The sequence below is a fragment of the Pelobates fuscus genome, chromosome 8, assembly GCF_036172605.1.
Source record: "Pelobates fuscus isolate aPelFus1 chromosome 8, aPelFus1.pri, whole genome shotgun sequence".
In the NCBI taxonomy this organism is placed as follows: Eukaryota; Metazoa; Chordata; class Amphibia; order Anura; family Pelobatidae; genus Pelobates; species Pelobates fuscus.
This window is the reverse complement of record NC_086324.1, coordinates 39,842,484-39,861,712: the sequence shown is the minus strand read 5'-3', so window position 1 is coordinate 39,861,712 and position 19,229 is coordinate 39,842,484. Positions and strand designations below refer to the sequence as shown.

Genomic DNA, 19,229 nt, shown 5'->3' with positions numbered 1-19,229 from the left:
CACAGATGATTAAATTACAAAAATGCAGATCGCATTATCTGAGGTCAAGAAAGGCGCCGTGAACAATTTTGTAGCGAAAACGAAATACTTGGATTTAGATGAAAGAAGAAAAGACATTCATGGGGCAATGTAACTTTTGCTTCTTTAAAATATGAACAGGTTAAGTGTTTGTCATTTGAGCAGTGTATTGCAGCTATATTTATTTAACTTTGATAACTTTGCAGGTGAATGAGATTTTACACTGACCACTAATTAGCTGATAAACCATAAAATATATATATTTATATATAAAAAAAAGCTGGAAAACTATATCGTAATTGGTATCACTAGTTTAAAAGTATTCATGTAAGGCAGGCACAACATAGGGTTTTAGAAGAGGAGGTGCGATTACTAATGGTGTAATATCGTTTTAAAGGACCACTATAGGCACCCAGACCACTTCAGCTTAATGAAGTGGTCTGGGTGCCTGGTCCAGCTAGGGTTAACCCTTTTTTATATAAACATAGCAGTTTCAGAGAAACTGCTATGTTTATATTAGGGTTAAGCCTTCCCCCAAATCCTCTAGTGGCTGTCTCATTGACAGCCGCTAGAGGGCTTGCGTGCTTCTCACTGTGAAAATCACAGTGAGAAGACGCAAGCGTCCATTGTAAATGCTTTCCTATGAGACCGGCTGAATGCGCGCGCGGCTCCTGCCGCGCATGCGCATTCAGCCGAGGAGGCGGAGAGGAGGAGGAGAGCAGGAGGAGAGCTCCCCGCCCGGCGCTGGAAAAAGAGGTAAGTTTAACCCCTTCCACTCCATCCAGCCCGGCGGGAGGAGGTCCCTGAGGGTGGGGGCACCCTCAGGGCACTATAGTGCCAGGAAAACGAGTATAGTGGTCCTTTAAGCAAAACTCAATCATGTATGTATCATCAAATCTCCATTTACAGCAGCTTGTATTGACAAAGAATATTTCTAGATAAAAGATCTTTGAATGATCTCAGTGAAGTGAACTCAATGAAGCGGTCTGGGTGCAGTGGCCCTTGAGTTTTTATCCTGCAATGTAAAACATTGCAGTTTTATAGAAATTGCAATGTTTCCATAGCAGGGTTAGCACACCAACAACCGAGTGCAGGGCATACGCAAAAGCCTCTCAATGCTTCCCTGTGGGGAAGCATTGGATTGGCTGAGATCATCAAAATTGATGATCTCAGCCAAGGAGGCAGGGCAGCCGTAGAGAGAGCAGTGAGGAAACAGAAAAGGCAAGTAAATAGACCTTCTCCCAAGCATTTGAATATGGGCCAGAAGGCTAAACAGCTTTGGAACACTATAGAATTAGGAATACATGTTGTATTCCAAATAACATAGTGTTACTTTAAAAAATTATCTTTAATGTCAGACATATATGCCGGGCTGGATGGAGTGGAAGGGGTTAAACTTACCTCTTTTTCCAACGCCTTTTAAACCAATGGAATGCACCCAATAATTGTTCTGCCTTCAGGACATTTACACTGAATGTCTCCCTATACATTAAAGGGACACTCCAGTGCCAGGAAGACAAATCGTTTTCCTTGCACTGCAGGTCCCCTCTCCCTCCCACCTCCCATCCCCACCTCAAAACCCCTTCAGTGACTTACCTGAGGCAGCGCTGATGTCCCTCGGCGCTGCTTCTGGGTCCATCCACGCTCCTCCCCGTCACCACGTCATCCGGCGGGGGAGACCTAATGCGCATGCGCGGCAGTGCCGCGCACACGCATTGGACCTCTCCATAGGAAAGCATTGAAAATGCTTTCAATGCTTTCCTATGGGGATTTTAGCAACGCTGGAGGTCCTCACACAGCGTGAGGACGTACAGCGACGCTCTAGCACAGAAATCCTGTGCTATGAAGCAGGAAGTGCCCTCTAGTGGCTGTCCAGTAGACAGCCACTAGAGGAGGAGTTAACCCTGCTAGGTAATTATTGCAGTTTATGAAAACTGCAATAATTACACTTGCAGGGTTAAGGGTAGTAGGAGTTGGCAGGCAGACCACTCCAATGGGCAGAAGTGGTCTGAGTGCCTGGAGTGTCCCTTTAAGGATGTTCCTGATCAAATATTGGCAAATTAGCCTACATACATTGAACAAAATGTAAAATTGCCTTATCTTTAGAATTAAAAAAAAAATTGTTGTTAGCAGCAATAGGACCATATGTTTAGATCACTCAGTCAAAACAATATTATATTGCTTTATATATATGTAGGTAGAGAGAGAGAGAGAGAGAGCGAGAGAGAGCGAGAGAGAGCGAGAGAGAGCGAGAGAGAGCGAGAGAGAGAGAAGGAGCAATGTTAGCAGTATTAGTCTAGAGATGCAGGCGTAAAATAACTAATGAACAGATGAAATTAGTATAGTATCTTGTAATACCGTTTTTAATGGACTAACAACATTTTGAAACGACAAGCTTTCAGGAAAACCTCTCGGCTTAAGAAAGGAAGGTTCTCCAGAAAGCTTGTCAATCCAATATTCTGTTAGTCCAATAAAAAAGATATTACAAGATACTCATTTAACCTGTTATTTTTTACACAGACACGCACGCACGCACGCACACACACACACACACAGACACACTGTAGATTGGAAATCTATAAAACAATGTTTGCTATTTTATCTATGAAAATACAAGCAATTCATCGATCATTTTCAATAAACAATGCAAAAAAAAAAACCCTAGTAAAATAGATACACAGGGAAGCAAAAATATCTGTAAGAAATGTTGGTGGCTCTCAGGAAATGCTTTGCATAAGGAACACTGGGTTAGAATAATCTGTCAGCATTGTTTCAGATCTTGGTGGTGATTGGTTACAGGTACATTAAAACACATGGTCTATCTGCTGCTTCCAGACAGGAGGTAAAATCTGTTCTCTGATGATAAAATGTCCCTTGTAAAGTTGTTACTCCGTAAAAAAAGATAACAGAATTGGATTTGTATGAAAGCTAAAAGAATAAATGTGTAATAAAAATGCAGAAAATCGTAAAGACACATTTGTGATGGTACAGGAAAGCTTGTTTTACTGTTTAACAAAGTTAAACAAAACTTATTGTTAAGAGTATTCGGACATTATCTCAAAATAAATATTTTACATTGAATCCTTCTGCATTGCATTTTCCTTCATTAGTGGTGATCCTGTGAATATGAAAAGCGCATATAATGTTTTAATGGCTATATCTATATGAAGTCCCATTCTGGACTCACAGCTTGGAACGTGAAGTCATCAGCAAGTGCATGGTCCATTGCTTTCCAACGTGTTGCCTTGGTTTTAGCTGCCGTAAATATCCAGAATATAGTTAACAAAACAACTTTAGCTTAATGAAGCAGTTTTGGAGTATATATCATGCCCCTACAGTCTCACTGCTCAATTCTCTGCCATTTAGGCGTTAAACCACGTGGTTTATACAGCCCTAGTCACACCTTCCTCCATGTGACACAGCCTTCCTAAACACTTCCTGTAAAGCGTCATCTAATGTTTATCCTTCCTTTATTGCAAATTCTGTTTCATTTATATTTTCTTATCTCCTGCACAGTTTATAGCTTGCTAGACCCTGCAAGAACCTCCTGTATGTAAATAAAGCTCAATTTACAGAACAGGAGATAAAAACTTTTAAAGTAAGTTACATCTGATCAAAAGTGAAACCAGTTTTGTTTCAAGCAGGCTGTATCAGCCACAGAGAAAATACAAAGAGACAGGTTGCGCCAAGTAACAAACTATGTAAATAGATACTAGAAAAAGATTGCAAATATATAAAAATATATATGAAAAAATATACATAAAAGAGTCCAAAAACAGTTATAATAGTCAAATATCACAATAAAATAGCAGAGAAAAAAGTATCCTAATGCACAAGTTGCCAGGAAGATAATCAACAGTCTGTGAAGAAGAATGTTCTTAAGAGGAGCCGGATGGGGACAAGTTTGTAGGATCCGTATGTGGAAATAGAAAAAAGGATAATAGTGCAATAAGTTCTATAAAAATCAGTATATAAAAGTATAGAGTCTGATGTGGTCCTATTCACGTGTAGTAGAGCTGATAATCCCTCTACACTTTAGGTATTTGGGATTTTTGCCATGTTTTAAAAAAAAAAGTTAGATAGGGAGTGATTAGGGTATCCTTTTACAATATTACGACAGTGCTCCCCAGTCTAGTTTTTAAACATCTTGACATTATAACTACTACATACTGTAGGCCGTATGGGCACTCAAGTAAATATATTAATTTTTTAGTGTTACAGCATATTAGGTCTTTTATAGGATAAGATTTTTTGGTGTTGTTGTCACGATTCGGGGAACCCAACACGCTAACACACACACACACAGAAAAGGTGCAGTACCGGACCTTAGAGTGGCCGGGCTAAGCACACACAGAATAGTCAGGAGACAAGCCGAGTAAGGGGAACCAGAAGACAGGATAACGAGAAACAAGCCGAGGTCAAAGGGTAGGAGAAAGTCACAAAGTCAGATTAACAAGCCAGAGAGTACGTAACCAGAAAACACAAGTTCAGTAGCAATACTAGCAAGCAAAGACCACAACAGGGCAGGGAGGTGTGGTGACATTCTGTCATCAAACTAAAATGGTGACCAGGGGTCATGTGACCAAGTTCATGTAGATCTTTCTTACAGGGGGATAAGCTTAACCTTTGATATGGTAATTGGGTAATTCAATACCTTTACAAGTCAGGAAAGAGATAACCACTCCCCCCCCCTATCCTCATTCCTCTCTGTTCCTTCTTGGCTGTGCTGCAGAGCAGACGTGGGCAGATGCCATGTGCTAGCATGGGGAACCATGTTATACTCTATTGCTTCCTTTTCTTCCTTGGTGGATGTGATGTCGAACTTGCAGCAGTGAGCCATTACTAGATGTGAAGGCCTAACCGTGGGTGAGATCAAACGTGTGGGGAAGGGTATTACTATATAGATAGATAGATAGATTTTAAAAGGGTTGTTGCTCCGTGGGTCTGGGCTGTGTGTTTGTGATACATTTATAATATTGTGTTGTTGCCTTCTAAATAAATACCTTTTAATGTAGACGAACCTTGTGTAATATATATTAATTTGGTGATACACCACATTTTGGCAGGAAAGGTAAGTATTTATACCAAAAGGTTAATTCTGATTGGATAATTTCCAATCAGAATTAACAATCACACGTGGGAGATATCTAAACCTCCCACTGTGATTGAGGCACTGTGCCTTTAACGCCGGGTCAGGTGACTGACCCCGGCGTGTGATATATTGGGCAGTCTCCCAGCGTGCAGCGTCATGCATGCTGCCGCTGGGGGACGTGGAGGAAGTCGCGGGTGGCATCCGAGGCCGGAAGGATGCCGCTCGCCGAATCCACGGGAGGAGGGGACCGCGGACGGTTGGAGGGTGAGTACTGCGAGGTTCTTCAAAGTCTTTAGTGTTTGTACAATTTCTATGGAGGCGTATGGCTTTTTGGGATTCCATTTAACCAGGGTTTAATATGACAACTAGGTTGTTCGATCACTGTATTTGTGCAGACCTTTTTGAAAAAAGTTTTTCTATTTTGAATGCCATCTTTTATAAAAAAAAATCTAAATCTAAAAATGTATACAATTACTGCTATGTTCCGAAGTATCAGTCACAGCCAGGGAGGTGTGGCTAGGGCTGCATAAACAGAAACAATGTGATGTAACTCCTAAATGGCAAATAGTTGAGCAGTGAAACTTCAGAGGCATAATCTATACACCAAAACTGCTTCATTAAGCTAAAGTTGTTTTGGTGACTATACATAGTGTTTATTTAAGCAAGAAACCCAGGTAAGAGCTCTCCCGTTATTACATGATAATTATCACTATATAGATGTATAATATGTTTCAACCCATGGTTAAAGGAAATATTACAAATAAAGCCATTGATTTGTTCAATACAATCTTTGTTGATGTATCAGTGAATTTATTACATAGATACTGAATTTTATTTTTTAATTCTTTATTTTTGGGAGTTATTCCAGAAATAACAAGATGGCATGTGAATCGTACAAAAACTTGAATGAAATTATAATATTGACAATAAGATCACATAGCTTAAAGCAACTCATTTTAGGTTTTTGTGGCTAGGGTTCCGTCTCTTGTCAAGGAAGGTTAAAGTTTTTTGTGTATTTTAGTTTACCATAACAGAGCTGTTAAACAAGGGCTCATTTAACCCCTTAAGGACCAAACTTCTGGAATAAAAGGGAATCATGACATGTCACACATGTCATGTGTCCTTAAGGGGTTAACCCCTTAAGGACCAAACTTCTGGAATAAAAGGGAATCATGACGTGTCACACATGTCATGTGTCCTTAAGGGGTTAAAGGGACACTATAGTCACCTGAACAACTTTAGCTTAATGAAGCAGTTTTGGTGTATAGAACATGCCCCTGCAGCCTCACTGCTCAATCCTCTGCCATTTAGGAGTTAAATTCCTTTGTTTATGAACCCTAGTCACACCTCCCTGCATGTGACTTGCACAGCCTTCCATAAACACTTCCTGTAAAGAGAGCCCTATTTAGGCTTTCTTTATTGCAAGTTCTGTTTAATTAAGATTTTCTTATCCCCTGCTATGTTAATAACTTGCTAGACCCTGCAAGAGCCTCCTGTATGTGATTAAAGTTCAAGTTAGAGATTGAGATACAATTATTTAAGGTAAATTACATCTGTTTGAAAGTGAAACCATTTTTTTTCATGCAGGCTCTGTCAATCATAGCCAGGGGAGGTGTGGCTAGGGCTGCATAAACAGAAACAAAGTGATTAAACTCTTAAATGACAGTGAATTGAGCAGTGAAATTGCAGGGGAATGATCTATACACTAAAACTGCTTTATTTAGCTAAAGTAATTTAGGTGACTATAGTGTTCCTTTAAGGCACCTGTGGGATGAGTAATGGGATTAGAAGCCTTCAATAGCTGAGGGTCACAGTTAGAGGAATAGTTTCCTAGTCAGGAGGCCGAGATCATTAGCAGAGTGTGCATTATAATGCTTGTATGAAAGCAACTCTATACCTTTGCACGTTCTAGTAAAAGGGGGGAGGGGAAAACTAAACATAGGGTTAAACCATTGGCTTATGGAACCAGGATAATAGTAGTAAGGTTATTGATAAAAACAAAGAAATAAACAAAGGAACTTATACTTTTTAAACTTGATCTGCCGTTAGAGCCTACTCCGCCGGTATGCCTAGGGACTGGCAGAAAGATGGTGCTTCGGAGAGATGTGACATCAGATGTGTCTTGACAGCCTTATCAGCAAGTATTCAGCGTGGGCCCTATTTGTAGGTATGGAGTGCTCCCGCAGTAGTTGGGTGACCTGCTTGTAGGATCTTTGCCATACCAGTGTACGTCTGGAAAAGTCACAGAAAAATTACAGCTGTGCCCCTTCAAACGACACCTTTGGAGAGCCCCTCACGCCCCCCCCCGCCCCCCCATGATTACCCCACGGTCAGAGTCCAGCATTAATTTAAGCAGAACATCCCTGGGTGCATCTTGGGATACGCTGGATGCCTGGGGGAGTCTACTACCACCAATTGTTTCACCTGCTTGGGCATTAGCAGAGTGCAATAAGCCTCTGACAGTAGTGGGGGAGTTCGGCTCCCAAAATCGCTTCCGACACTCACGGATTCTCAAATATCATGCTCTGGCCCTGTCCTCCATGATGGCTATCTGCATCTATTAGGCTGCGCATTGCTTTTGTGGCGCTCCTATAGCAGCATTAGTAGCCGATTGTGCTAGCTTGGTGCCTACAAGAATAAAATACAATAATAAAACCACAATACACTTGAATATGGATATGTATCAACCACAAGAGATGTATAACTACAACCGCCCCCCACCACATAGATAGTTAATTTTAAATGACATTCCATACTACTCAGATAATACCAGTCAGTGATCAGTACTTGTTCCCATTCTTATCCCATTGCCCAACACCGGAATCGTCATTTTTCTCAAAGTGGACAATTGGAAAAACCTTACAACCACCAGCCTATGTGATCATTACCCTCCACAGACCACAATCAGTGACTATCTGTGGAGTGACTGTCTGATTGACCTGTGGATGGGTGGATGGGTGAACTGATGGATGATGAACAGTCCACTTCTTTCACTCTCCCTGCATTGATGGTACCCTCATCAGTCTGTCCTTCCAAGCTCGTGTCTTGGTGTTATCTTTAATTCTGGCCTCACCTTTGCACTTCACATCCAGTCTGTTGCCAAATCCAGCCATTTACTCCTTAAAAACTTTGCCTGTGTCTGCCCCTTTCTTACACAGGATGCAGCTAAGGAGCTTGTTCATGCTCTAGAAATCTGTCACATTTATTACCATTATTCTCTGCTACTTAGTCTCCCCAAAAAACGCTCCACCAAGCTACAATCTGTAATGAATACTGCCATGCTGATTTTCCTCTCCTGTTGCTCCTCTCAAACCTCACCACTCTGTCAATCCTTACATTAGCTTCATGTACTCTATAAGTGTCAATTCAAAATACTAACCTTTACCTATAAAGCTCTAAACAACTCTAGCTCCCGCTACATTTTTTTCAATAATTCGTAGGTACACCTCTTCTCGGTCTCCCCGCTCTGACGGTGACCTTCTCCTGTCTGCTACTGGTACCCTTACTGGTACCCTTACTGGTAACTCGTGTTTGCAGGACTTCTCACGGGTGGCTACATTCCTTTGGAACAGCCTGCCTCTGCCATCTGACATTCCCCTAGTTTTCATTCATTTAAGAAGTCCCTCAAAACCCATCTCTTCAGAAAAGCTCATGGCCTCCCAGATTAACGTCTATTTCACAAACCTTTTTCTTGCTCTTTCTTAAAGGGTCACACTCCACTTTCATCTTTCAGTTCTGCTACTCTCCCACCTTGTTGTTTGATTGCTATCCCCCACTCTTCCCTTCCAATTGTGTTTTTTTGTTTCCCCCACCTCCTCTAGATAGTAAGTTAATTTGAGCAGGGTCCTCTCAATCTATTCTTCCCGTTACATTTTGTAATTGTCCTCCTATATAATATAATAAGGCACTGAGGAATAAGTTGGCGCTATATAAATGTCAATAATAACAATAATATCAGAAAGTGACGATCAGCAGTGATATATATGTAGCCATTCAATATATAGTTTTGCCAAACATTCCTATTTAAAGGTCTATAAAATTTAGAAACCAAACAGAGATTTGAAATCTATTTTTTACTCCATGAACTTTGATGAGTTTACGTGGCAAACTATTTTTCTGAAACTCTTTTTTTACTGCTGCTATCAAATTGCCGCAGAGAAACGCATTTGCAATTTTAAAAAAATATATATTTACCGTGTCAATTATTACATTTATTTTAGCATTTACCCATGTTGCTAAAAACTCTGTTTCTATTTTAATTCCAAAACGCACGGAAGGGGGGGGCGGGGCCGGGCCGCCAAGCAGCATGGCAGCAGAACACGGAGGCTCCGAGCTTAAGCCCTAAAAAACGGCATAAAACTTGCTAAAAACCTGCCCCAGGACCGGATTACATGCTGCAATACAATGGGGCACTACCCGAACACCCATATGATACCAGATTACGGGCAAAAATTCACGGGGAGCACCGAAACTGATGAACCCGGCCTACACACCTGCATAAGCCTGCTTGAGGGCAGCTGCAGACAGAGAACAGATGCCTGATTGCCTGACCGGAAGAAAAAGCACACCAGCTATGTGGACGCTGGTGGAGATTTACACGGGTGAGAGCAGCGGCCCCGCTCCGCCCCCCCCCCGGCCGGTGGGGGTAATCCCGGCCTCATGGAGGATGCAAGCCCTGGGACGGACGCAGCCGCCCGGGGTACACGCTGGCCTCCTGTACAGGCAATGACTGCCTAACCGCGGCCGCCTGCCATCTCGACCCGAAGTCAGGGGACGATTATTGCCTGTGCTACAGGATCAACACACACCCTGGACTTAACGGCCTACAACAGCCCTGTCTTACCCGCAGAAGCTGTCTCGTGGATGAAGGAGACGCACCAGGAAGGTCTGGCATGGGCGACTCGCGCTGGCCCCGGCAGGGCCAGGCACCGGACGGATCAACCAGGCCGTGGCCTCGACCGCGGGAGAGGTGGGTGCCCGGGCATCAAGGTCTGGGGTGCCCGGGAAGCCTAGTCCCTGGCGCCGCGAGCCCGGTGGGGCGGGATTGTGCCGACCCCCTCGACGGACCGGTGGTCGTGGGGGGCGGATGCCGGCTCCAAGTATGTGGCCGGCGTCGGATGAGACACAGGGACACACTCCTCAAGGGAACCACGCAGAGCTGGGGAGGTGCAGGGAGCAGCCGGCCGGAGGGTTTTTGTGGTGGGGCCCAACGAACAGCCTCAGCTCCTGAGTGCCCACGGAACTGTGGGGGACCCGACCGGTGAGCGGTGATCGGACTGGGGGTGAGGGAAGGAGGCCTGGCACCCCGGGGACAGTGTGGGGGCAGCACCATGGGAGGCCTTCCCAGATGGACATGTGAATTCACACAGCGGCCCTGCGGATCGCGGGCCTGCATTTGCAAGCTACGTTTATTTCTTACTTATTTTATTTTTAAGTTTCCACATTTTGCATATAATATGTTATGCTAGTTGGTATATGTGGTATAAAGGCGACCCTCTTGATAGGGCGATCCAATCGACTGATAGCCCGCATGTGTATTATCAAAGTTGCAGTTATATCGTGTGTCTTTGTACATGCCTTGGCGGTGTGGGCTGACTTGATGGAGGAGAGCCGGCGTCGCATTGGCAGAGTGGGTAGTTTAGTCCATAGTGCCCATAGGGGCCATAAGTTGATACTGTTCACTAATGTATATTTAATGGCTGACTGCTGCATAATGGTTTGGTCTTTACGCTTTTTTAAATTCACGATCGATGCGAACATTTTCTCACTCTGTCATTTAGTCACAGTTTAAGCTGCTTAGAAACCGGCAGTAAGTGCATATTTGTATGGCTTAGAATGGCAAAAATTACACCAACAGTTTAGTCACTCAGCCTTATAAGTCACTGCTACATTGACATACTTGAGTGACTCTCAGCATTAGCCCCAGAAAGCACACGTCATCTATGGTCACTTATTGAAATGGCCAGACAACTGCAATGTACAACGTACACCATTACGCCTCATCCTAATTATAGATATACCTATGCCCATTGCGGCGTATATCTGAACATTAACAGCTCTGATGATATTGCACTCAATCTGCGACATGGTTATTCGTTTAACTGGCCGCTGCCATAATGCTTATAGATAGGATCATACACTACATTGTGACGCCTACCTTTTCTAATACTGTTTATATATATGATTACCGTACTGCACGCTGTATTAAACTCTCAGAAATGCTTGTTCATTCTGATTTATATGCCTCTGCGCAGGCAATTACATACTACATATATCGCTTTAAATTGTGCCTGCTCATGTTCTTTTGCGCAACCAATAAAAATATTCAAAACAAAACGCACGGAAGTCAAGCATGCTTCAGTGACAATTATATTTAACTTATTGTCATTTTGGTTTGCAAGACTGACTCAACTATTTTTTAAGAAACTTACTGTGAAATGAAATGACTGAATCCTCTGCACCATTTTTCAGGATGAAGTAAAGTTGGGGGAGGGTTTCTGTATAAAACAAAATAGATGCGGTACACTCAGATACATTTATAAAACCAGACAGTAAATAGATATAAAAACAATAAATAACAAACTGGAAAATGAAGATCTAAAAGTAAAATTGAATATTGTTACATTACAGTATTGAATAATATTGCATTGTATCATTAAAGTACTGCATTAAAACATTCAGGGTAGGTCCAGAGGCCTTTTTAATCTGAAGTAAAGGATGTCCAGAGGCCAAAACAGCTATTTAGACCTATAGTTTCAGGAATACACATTTGTATTCCTGACACTATAGTGTTCCTTTAACACTAAAACAATTAAAGAGAAACAAAAGTCACCATAACAACTACAGCTTATTTTATTTGTTCTGGTGAGTATAATTATTACCTTCAGGCTTTCTGCCATAAACACTGTCTTTTCAGAGAAAAGGCAATGTTTACATTACATTTTAGGGATACCTCCTGTGACCATCCCCAGATGGCTACTAGAGGTGCAACCCTGCCATTCTGTGTCTCCACCCTCTGCATGGAGACACTGAAATCTTCTCACAGAGATGCATTGATTCACTGCATCTCTACGAAGAGATTCTGATTGGCCAGGGCTGTGTTTAAATTGTGCTGGCTCTGCCCCTGATCTGCCTCCTTGACAGTATCAGCCAATCCAATGCTTTCCTATGGGAAAGAATTGTGATTGGGCTTGATCAACACTTCTGATGATGTCAGCCAAGCCGTCAGATCAGTGGCACAGCCAGCAGCAGCAGACTGGAATAAATGTAAAATTTTATTATATTTAGGATGTGTGTGTTCCTGATCCTATAGTGCTCCTTTAAATTTGAAATTCACTTTCATTTTTCACTAGTAAATAACACCGAATGTGTGTGCCCACATTATTTATTAGTAATGATGCCGTCTCAGCGAATCCAGCAATGTTTCTATCTTCTTACAGCTTCTTACAGCCCTTTCTACATTCAAGCAACCTTCTCCTACCAGACCCTCTTCTGTTTTGAATAACCAGATTCTGGAGCTTCTGGCTTCCACATACCTGACATATTTCCTGCTCTGGTTTAGCTTCCTCTTGTCTACTTTAATAATAACATCAAAGTTTTGATGGACCTCCCACAGACCCGTCATCAATTGGAAGCCCTTCCGGGAAGTAAAGTTTGTAACGGTGCACCGAACCCCCAGTAGTAAGATCTCAGTGCAATAACAGGAATTCAGCTGGACACTCTTTTTGTTTTGGCGTTGTTAGACAATCCCCTTTTGGAATGAAGTGCAATGTCATTATAAGGATGTTTTATTTCCTCATTATTAAAAAATATTTAAATGGATTAAACATGCCGAGTATTGATGTACCGAACAGTTCGCTGGCGAATAGTTCCCGGCGAACATAGCGCGTTCGCGTTAGCCACGGCGGGCGAACACATGCGTGGTTCGATCCGCCCCCTATTCGTCATCATTAAGTAAACTTTGACCCTGTGCCTCAAGGTCAGCAGACACATTCCAGCAAATTAGCAGCAGACCCTCCCTTCCAGACCCTCCCACCTCCTGTACAGCATCCATTTTAGATTCATTCTGAAGCTGCATTCTTAGATAGAGGAGGGAAAGTGTAGCTGCTGCTCATTTGATAGGGAAATTGATAGCTAGGCTAGGGTATTCAGTGTCCACTACAGTCCTGAAGGACTCATCTGATCTCTGCTCTAAGGACAGCACACCAAAAAGCCCTTTTTAGGGCTAGAACATCAGTCTGCTTTTTTTTTTCTGTGTAATGTAATTGCAGTTGCCTGCCTGCCTGCCAGCTTCTGTGTCAGGCTCACAGTGGATACTGTGCCCACTTGACAAGTGCCACCACTCATATCTGGTGTCACAATAGCTTAAGCTTGCATTTAAAAACAAAAAAATGTTTTTCACTGTAATAGATTGAATAGCAGTTAGTTGTCTGCAAGCGTCTGGGTGTCAGGCCTTCAGCGTGTACTCTGCCAACCTCTGCCAGTGTACTTTGCCACTCATATCTGGTGTCACAATAGCGTGCCTTTAAAAAGAAAAAAAGTTTTTCACTGTAAGCTAATAGCAGTTAGTTGTCTGCAAGCGTCTGGGTGTCAGGCCTTCAGCGTGTACTCTGCCAACCTCTGCCAGTGTACTTTGCCACTCATATCTGGTGTCACAATAGTGTGCCTTTAAAAAGAAAAAAGTTTTTTCACTGTAAGCTAATAGCAGTCAGTGTCCTTAAAGCGGGTGTCAGGCCTTCAGCGTGTACTCTGCCAACCTCTGCAAGTGCACTTTGCCACTCATATCTGGTGTCACTATAGCGTGCCTTTAAAAAGAAAAAAAGTTTTTCACTGTAAGCTAATAGCAGTCAGTGTCCTTAAAGCGGGTGTCAGGCCTTCAGCGTGTACTCTGCCAACCTCTGCAAGTGCACTTTGCCACTCATATCTGGTGTCACTATAGTGTGCCTTTAAAAAGAAAAAAAGTTTTTCACTGTAAGCTAATAGCAGTCAGTGTCCTTAAAGCGGGTGTCAGGCCTTCAGCGTGTACTCTGCCAACCTCTGCAAGTGCGCTTTGCCAATCATATCTGGTGTCACTATAGCGTGCCTTTAAAAAGAAAAAAAGTTTTTTCACTGTAAGCTAATAGCAGTCAGTGTCTTTAAGCGGGTGTCAGGCCTTCAGCGTGTACTCTGCCAACCTCTGCAAGTGCACATTGCCACTCATATCTGGTGTCACTATAGCGTGCATTTAAAACCAAAAAACCTTTCCACTGTTATAGATTGAATAGCAGTTAGTTGTCTTCAAGTGGGTGTCAGGCCTACAGCGTGTACACTGCCAACCTCTGCCAGTGCACATTGCCACTTGAAAAGTTCTGAGGACATAGTTGACTGGCTAACACAGGACACCCAATCTTCTACAGCTTCCGCTCGGAACCTTGCCGCACCTTCCTCTTCCAGCTTAGCTTCGGGCACCTCTCAAGATACCACTCACCCGCCTGCCGCCACCACCAACACTAGCACCACAGCCGCTTCACTTGGTATGTCAGAGGAGTTATTTACACATCCATTTGAAGAAATGAGTGATGCGCAACCATTATTGCCAGAGGATGTAGATAACAGGGATATGTCTCAGGCAGGCAGCATTACACACATGGACGTACGGTGTGATGATGATGATGTTGTACCCGCTGCTGCTTCCTTTGCTGAGTTGTCAGATACAAGTGAAGCGGTTGATGATGACGATGCGTCCATGGATGTCACGTGGGTGCCCGCTCGGCAAGAAGAAGAACAGGGCGAAAGTTCAGATGGGGAGACAGAGAGGAGGAGGAGGAGGAGACGAGTTGGAAGCAGGGGGAGGTCGTCGCAAGGAGCTAGTGGCACAGTCAGACAGCATGCATCGGCACCCGGGGTCAGCCCGACAGCACGCCAATCAACGCATGCTGTGTCCACCACCAGAATGCCGTCATTGCAGAGCTCAGCAGTGTGGCATTTTTTGTGTGTGTCTGCCTCTGACAACAGCGATGCCATTTGCAACCTGTGCCAAAAGAAACTGAGTCGTGGGAAGTCCAACACCCACCTAGGTACAACTGCTTTGCGTAGGCACATGATCGCACATCACAAACGCCTATGGGATCAACACATGAGTACAAGCAACACACAAACTCAAAGCCGCCATCCTCCTCCTGGTCCAGCATCTTCAGCCACGTCAACCACTGCTGTCCGCCTTGCCCCCTCTCAACCATCCGCCACTCCGTCTCCCGCCTTGAGCAGTTCCCGCTCATCTGCCCACAGTCAGGTGTCTGTCAAGGACATGTTTGAGCGTAAGAAGCCAATGTCAGAAAGTCACCCCCTTGCCCAGCGTCTGACAGCTGGCTTGTCTGAACTATTAGCCCGCCAGCTTTTACCACAGAAGCTGGTGGAGTCGGAGGCGTTCAAAAAATTTGTGGCTATTGGGATACCGCAGTGGAAGGTACCCGGACGAAATTTCTTTGCACAAAAGGCAATCCCCAACCTGTACTCGATTGTGCAAAAGGAAGTAATGGCATGTCTGGCACACAGTGTTGGGGCAAGGGTCCATCTGACCACTGATACCTGGTCTGCAAAGCATGGTCAGGGCAGGTATATCACCTACACTGCGCATTGGGTAAACCTGCTGAAGGCTGCCAAGCATGGAATGCGTGGCTCTGCAGAGGAGTTGGTGACACCGCCACGACTTGCAGGTAGGCCTGCTGCCACCTCCTCTACTCCTCCTACTCCATCCTCTTCCATAACCTCCTCGGCTGAGTCCTCTTCTGCTGCTGCGTCTTGCTCCACATCAACGGCACCCCCCCTCCCGGATACGGCAGTGTCACGCCGTCTTGGGTTTGACTTGCTTGAAAGCAGAGAGTCACACTGGACAAGCACTCCTGTCCACCCTGAACGCACAGGTGGAAAAGTGGCTGACTCCGCAGCAACGGATATCGGCAAAGTGGTTTGTGACAACGGAACAAATTTGTTGGCGGCATTGAAGTTGGGCAAGTTGACACATGTGCCGTGCATAGCACATGTGTGTAATCTGATCGTACAACGCTTTGTGCATAAGTACACAGGCTTACAGGACGTCCTGAAGCAGGCCAGGAAGGTGTGTGGCCATTTCAGGCGTTCCTACACGGCCATGGCGCACTTTGCAGATATCCAGCGGCGAAACAACATGCCAGTGAGGCGCTTGATTTGCGACAGCCCTACACGTTGGAATTCAACACTCCTAATGTTCGACCGCCTGCTCCAACAAGAAAAAGCCGTTAATGAATATTTGTATGACCGGGGTGCTAGGACAGCCTCTGGGGAGCTGGGAATTTTTTTGCCACGTTACTGGACGCTCATGCGCAATGCCTGTAGGCTCATGCGTCCTTTTGAGGAGGTGACAAACCTAGTCAGTCGCACCGAAGGCACCATCAGCGACATCATACCATTTGTTTTCTTCCTGAAGCGTGCCCTGCGAAGAGTGCTGGATCAGGCCGTAGATGAGCGTGAAGAGGAAGAGGAAGAGTTGTGGTCACCATCACCACCAGAAACAGCCTCATCAGCATCGCTTGCTGGACCTGCAGCAACGCTGGAAGAGGATTGTGAGGAAGATGAGTCAGAGGAGGAATGTAGCTTTGAGGAGGAGGAGGAAGACCAACCACAACAGGCATCCCAGGGTGCTCGTTGTCACCTATCTGTTACCCGTGGTTTTGTACGTGGCTGGGGGGAAGAACATACCTTCATTGAGATCACTGAGGAGGAGGAACGGGCAATGAGTAGCTCGGCATCCAACCTTGTGCAAATGGGGTCTTTCATGCTGTCGTGCCTGTCGAGGGACCCTCGTATAAAAAGGCTAAAGGAGAACGACCTGTACTGGGTGTCCATGCTACTAGACCCCCGGTATAAGCAGAAAGTGGCGGAAATGTTACCGAATTACAACAAGTCGGAAAGGATGCAGCATTTGCAAAATAAATTAAAAGGTATGCTTTACACAGCGTATAAGGGTGATGTCACAGCACAACGGGAATCTAACAGGGGAAGAGGTGAAAGTCATCCTCCTCCTCCCACGACCACGCCGGCAAGGATAGGACGCTTTAAAGACGTGTTGTTGATGGAGGACATGCGGAGCTTTTTAAGTCCTACGCATCGCCACAGCCCTTCGGGATCCACCCTCAGAGAACGACTCGACCGACAGGTAGCAGACTACCTCGCCTTAACTGCAGATATCGACACTCGATATCGACACTCGGAGCGATGAACCCCTTGACTACTGGGTGTGCAGGCTTGACCTGTGGCCTGAGCTATCCCAATTTGCGATAGAGCTTCTGGCCTGCTCCGCTTCAAGTGTCCTGTCAGAAAGGACCTTCAGTGCAGCAGCGGCTGCAACAATACCTAATTTTTCAGGCATGTGTACATGCCTAATTTTTCGGGCCTCTGGTGCTGCACTGTGGCTTCAAAAACCAAACCAAAAAAAAAGGCACATAACAGGGATTAAACTGATAGGAATAGTACTACTTAACACACCACTCCTATCTGGTGGCACATTAGAGTGCACGCGCAGTGCCCCAAATTTGAAGTAGGAGGACCGACCAAGCATCTTTTTCCATCTCCCGCTTCCTAAAATCGATGCCATATACACGTCCCCTGATAGGGCGCCAGCTCGTTATTCTCTTGGGCGCCAGCTCGTTATTCTCTTTTTCACTTCACTAGGGACACTTTACTGCACTATGGGCACTTAGACCCACTCTTTGTCTTGCACAGTGTTATTCCTAGCCAGCATCTGTGATGGGAAATCAGGCAGTCATCTAAACGTTTAGATTGAGCTTTAGCTTAGAACACCCTTGAAGGTGTTTAAGGAGATTAGGGCTAGTTTAGATGATTCTTCTTAGACCTCTCTGAGTCTTTATAGCCCTTCTACCTATCCAGCATTTCTGGAAACTAGCTAAGAGAAAGGGTGGCTGCGTGTCTGTGATACATTTAACTTTATATCACCTTATTGACACTTTATCACTCCGGTCTCCATACTCTCTGCCTATACCCATCTATTTAGAGGGAATTTCCTTGCCCCTGCCAATATTATATAATAGGTAATAGTATTACCATTATTACACAATTAGCCACTATAGGGGAATGAGTATAGTATCCCTTTGTTATTTATAAATGATACAATAAAGACTTTTGTCCATTACTCAATTTACTTTAACAAAGGGTACTAACCACGGTATTAGGAAGCATTACTCTGCTTTCCCTTTCTCCCTCTATTATACACCTATGCTCACTAGGATTTGTAGGTATCACTTTATTATAGTTGTCTAACCTTTTCCTATGCCAGTTTTAGATCTCCTTCTTGGGAGATTTTTTTCTTTTTTCAGTTTATTAGCATACTTTCGGGGACCCTTGGTGTTGTACGTGGCTGGGTGGAGGAAGAGACCTTAAATGACATCAGTGAGGACAAGGAACGGACATGGATAGCTTGGTATCCAACCTTGTGCAAATGGGGAGTTTGCGGTTGTGCAAATGGACTGTTTGCGGTGCGTTAAACAGGGAGTTTGGTCTGTCACTGTGAAGCGGGCGTAACCCTTACACTACCTGATCTATACAACATCATACAGTAGGTCCCCCCCCTCATTGTTTTTATGGCCCCCACCCACCGCTCACGGGTGGGGGCGGGCGGGAGGACAGTAGGTCCCCCCCATTGTGATTTATGGCCCCCACCCACCGCGCAGGGGTGGGAGCCGGGGGGGGGAGGACAGTAGCCCCCCACTTATCCTTATTTACTGAATATTCCCCTGTATAACAATGTTTGGCATTTAGTGAATATTCCCTATTCTGCTCTGTGTCAGTGTGTATCAGGGTCTCTGAGGACAGGTGTCAATCCATATCTGCCAAGTGACCCTATGTAGGGGGAACAGTCCCTATTCTGCTCTGTGTCAGTGTGTATCAGGGGCTCTGAGGACAGGTGTCAATCCATATGTCAAGGTGTCAATATGTCATATGTCAGGTGTCAATCCATATCCATTGTGATTTAGGAATGTTAGGTGATTTATGCCCTTTATGGATTAAAACCAGACTCTGCATCAACTGTGTAATTTTGCCATGGATCCCCCTCCGGCATGCCACAGTCCAGGTGTTAGTCCCCTTG

At 44.5% G+C, this 19,229-nt stretch overlaps 1 protein-coding gene across 1 annotated transcript in view; it reads right to left on the bottom strand.

Annotated features, from left to right (window-relative positions):
• MYO3B (myosin IIIB) overlaps positions 1 to 19,229 on the bottom strand; it is a 382,767-nt gene that overhangs the window by 181,559 nt on the left and 181,979 nt on the right. The window contains exon 8 of the mRNA XM_063429713.1: positions 11,542 to 11,607. Coding sequence (XP_063285783.1) covers positions 11,542 to 11,607 — 66 coding nt within the window. The remainder of the gene's footprint in view (positions 1 to 11,541; positions 11,608 to 19,229) is intronic.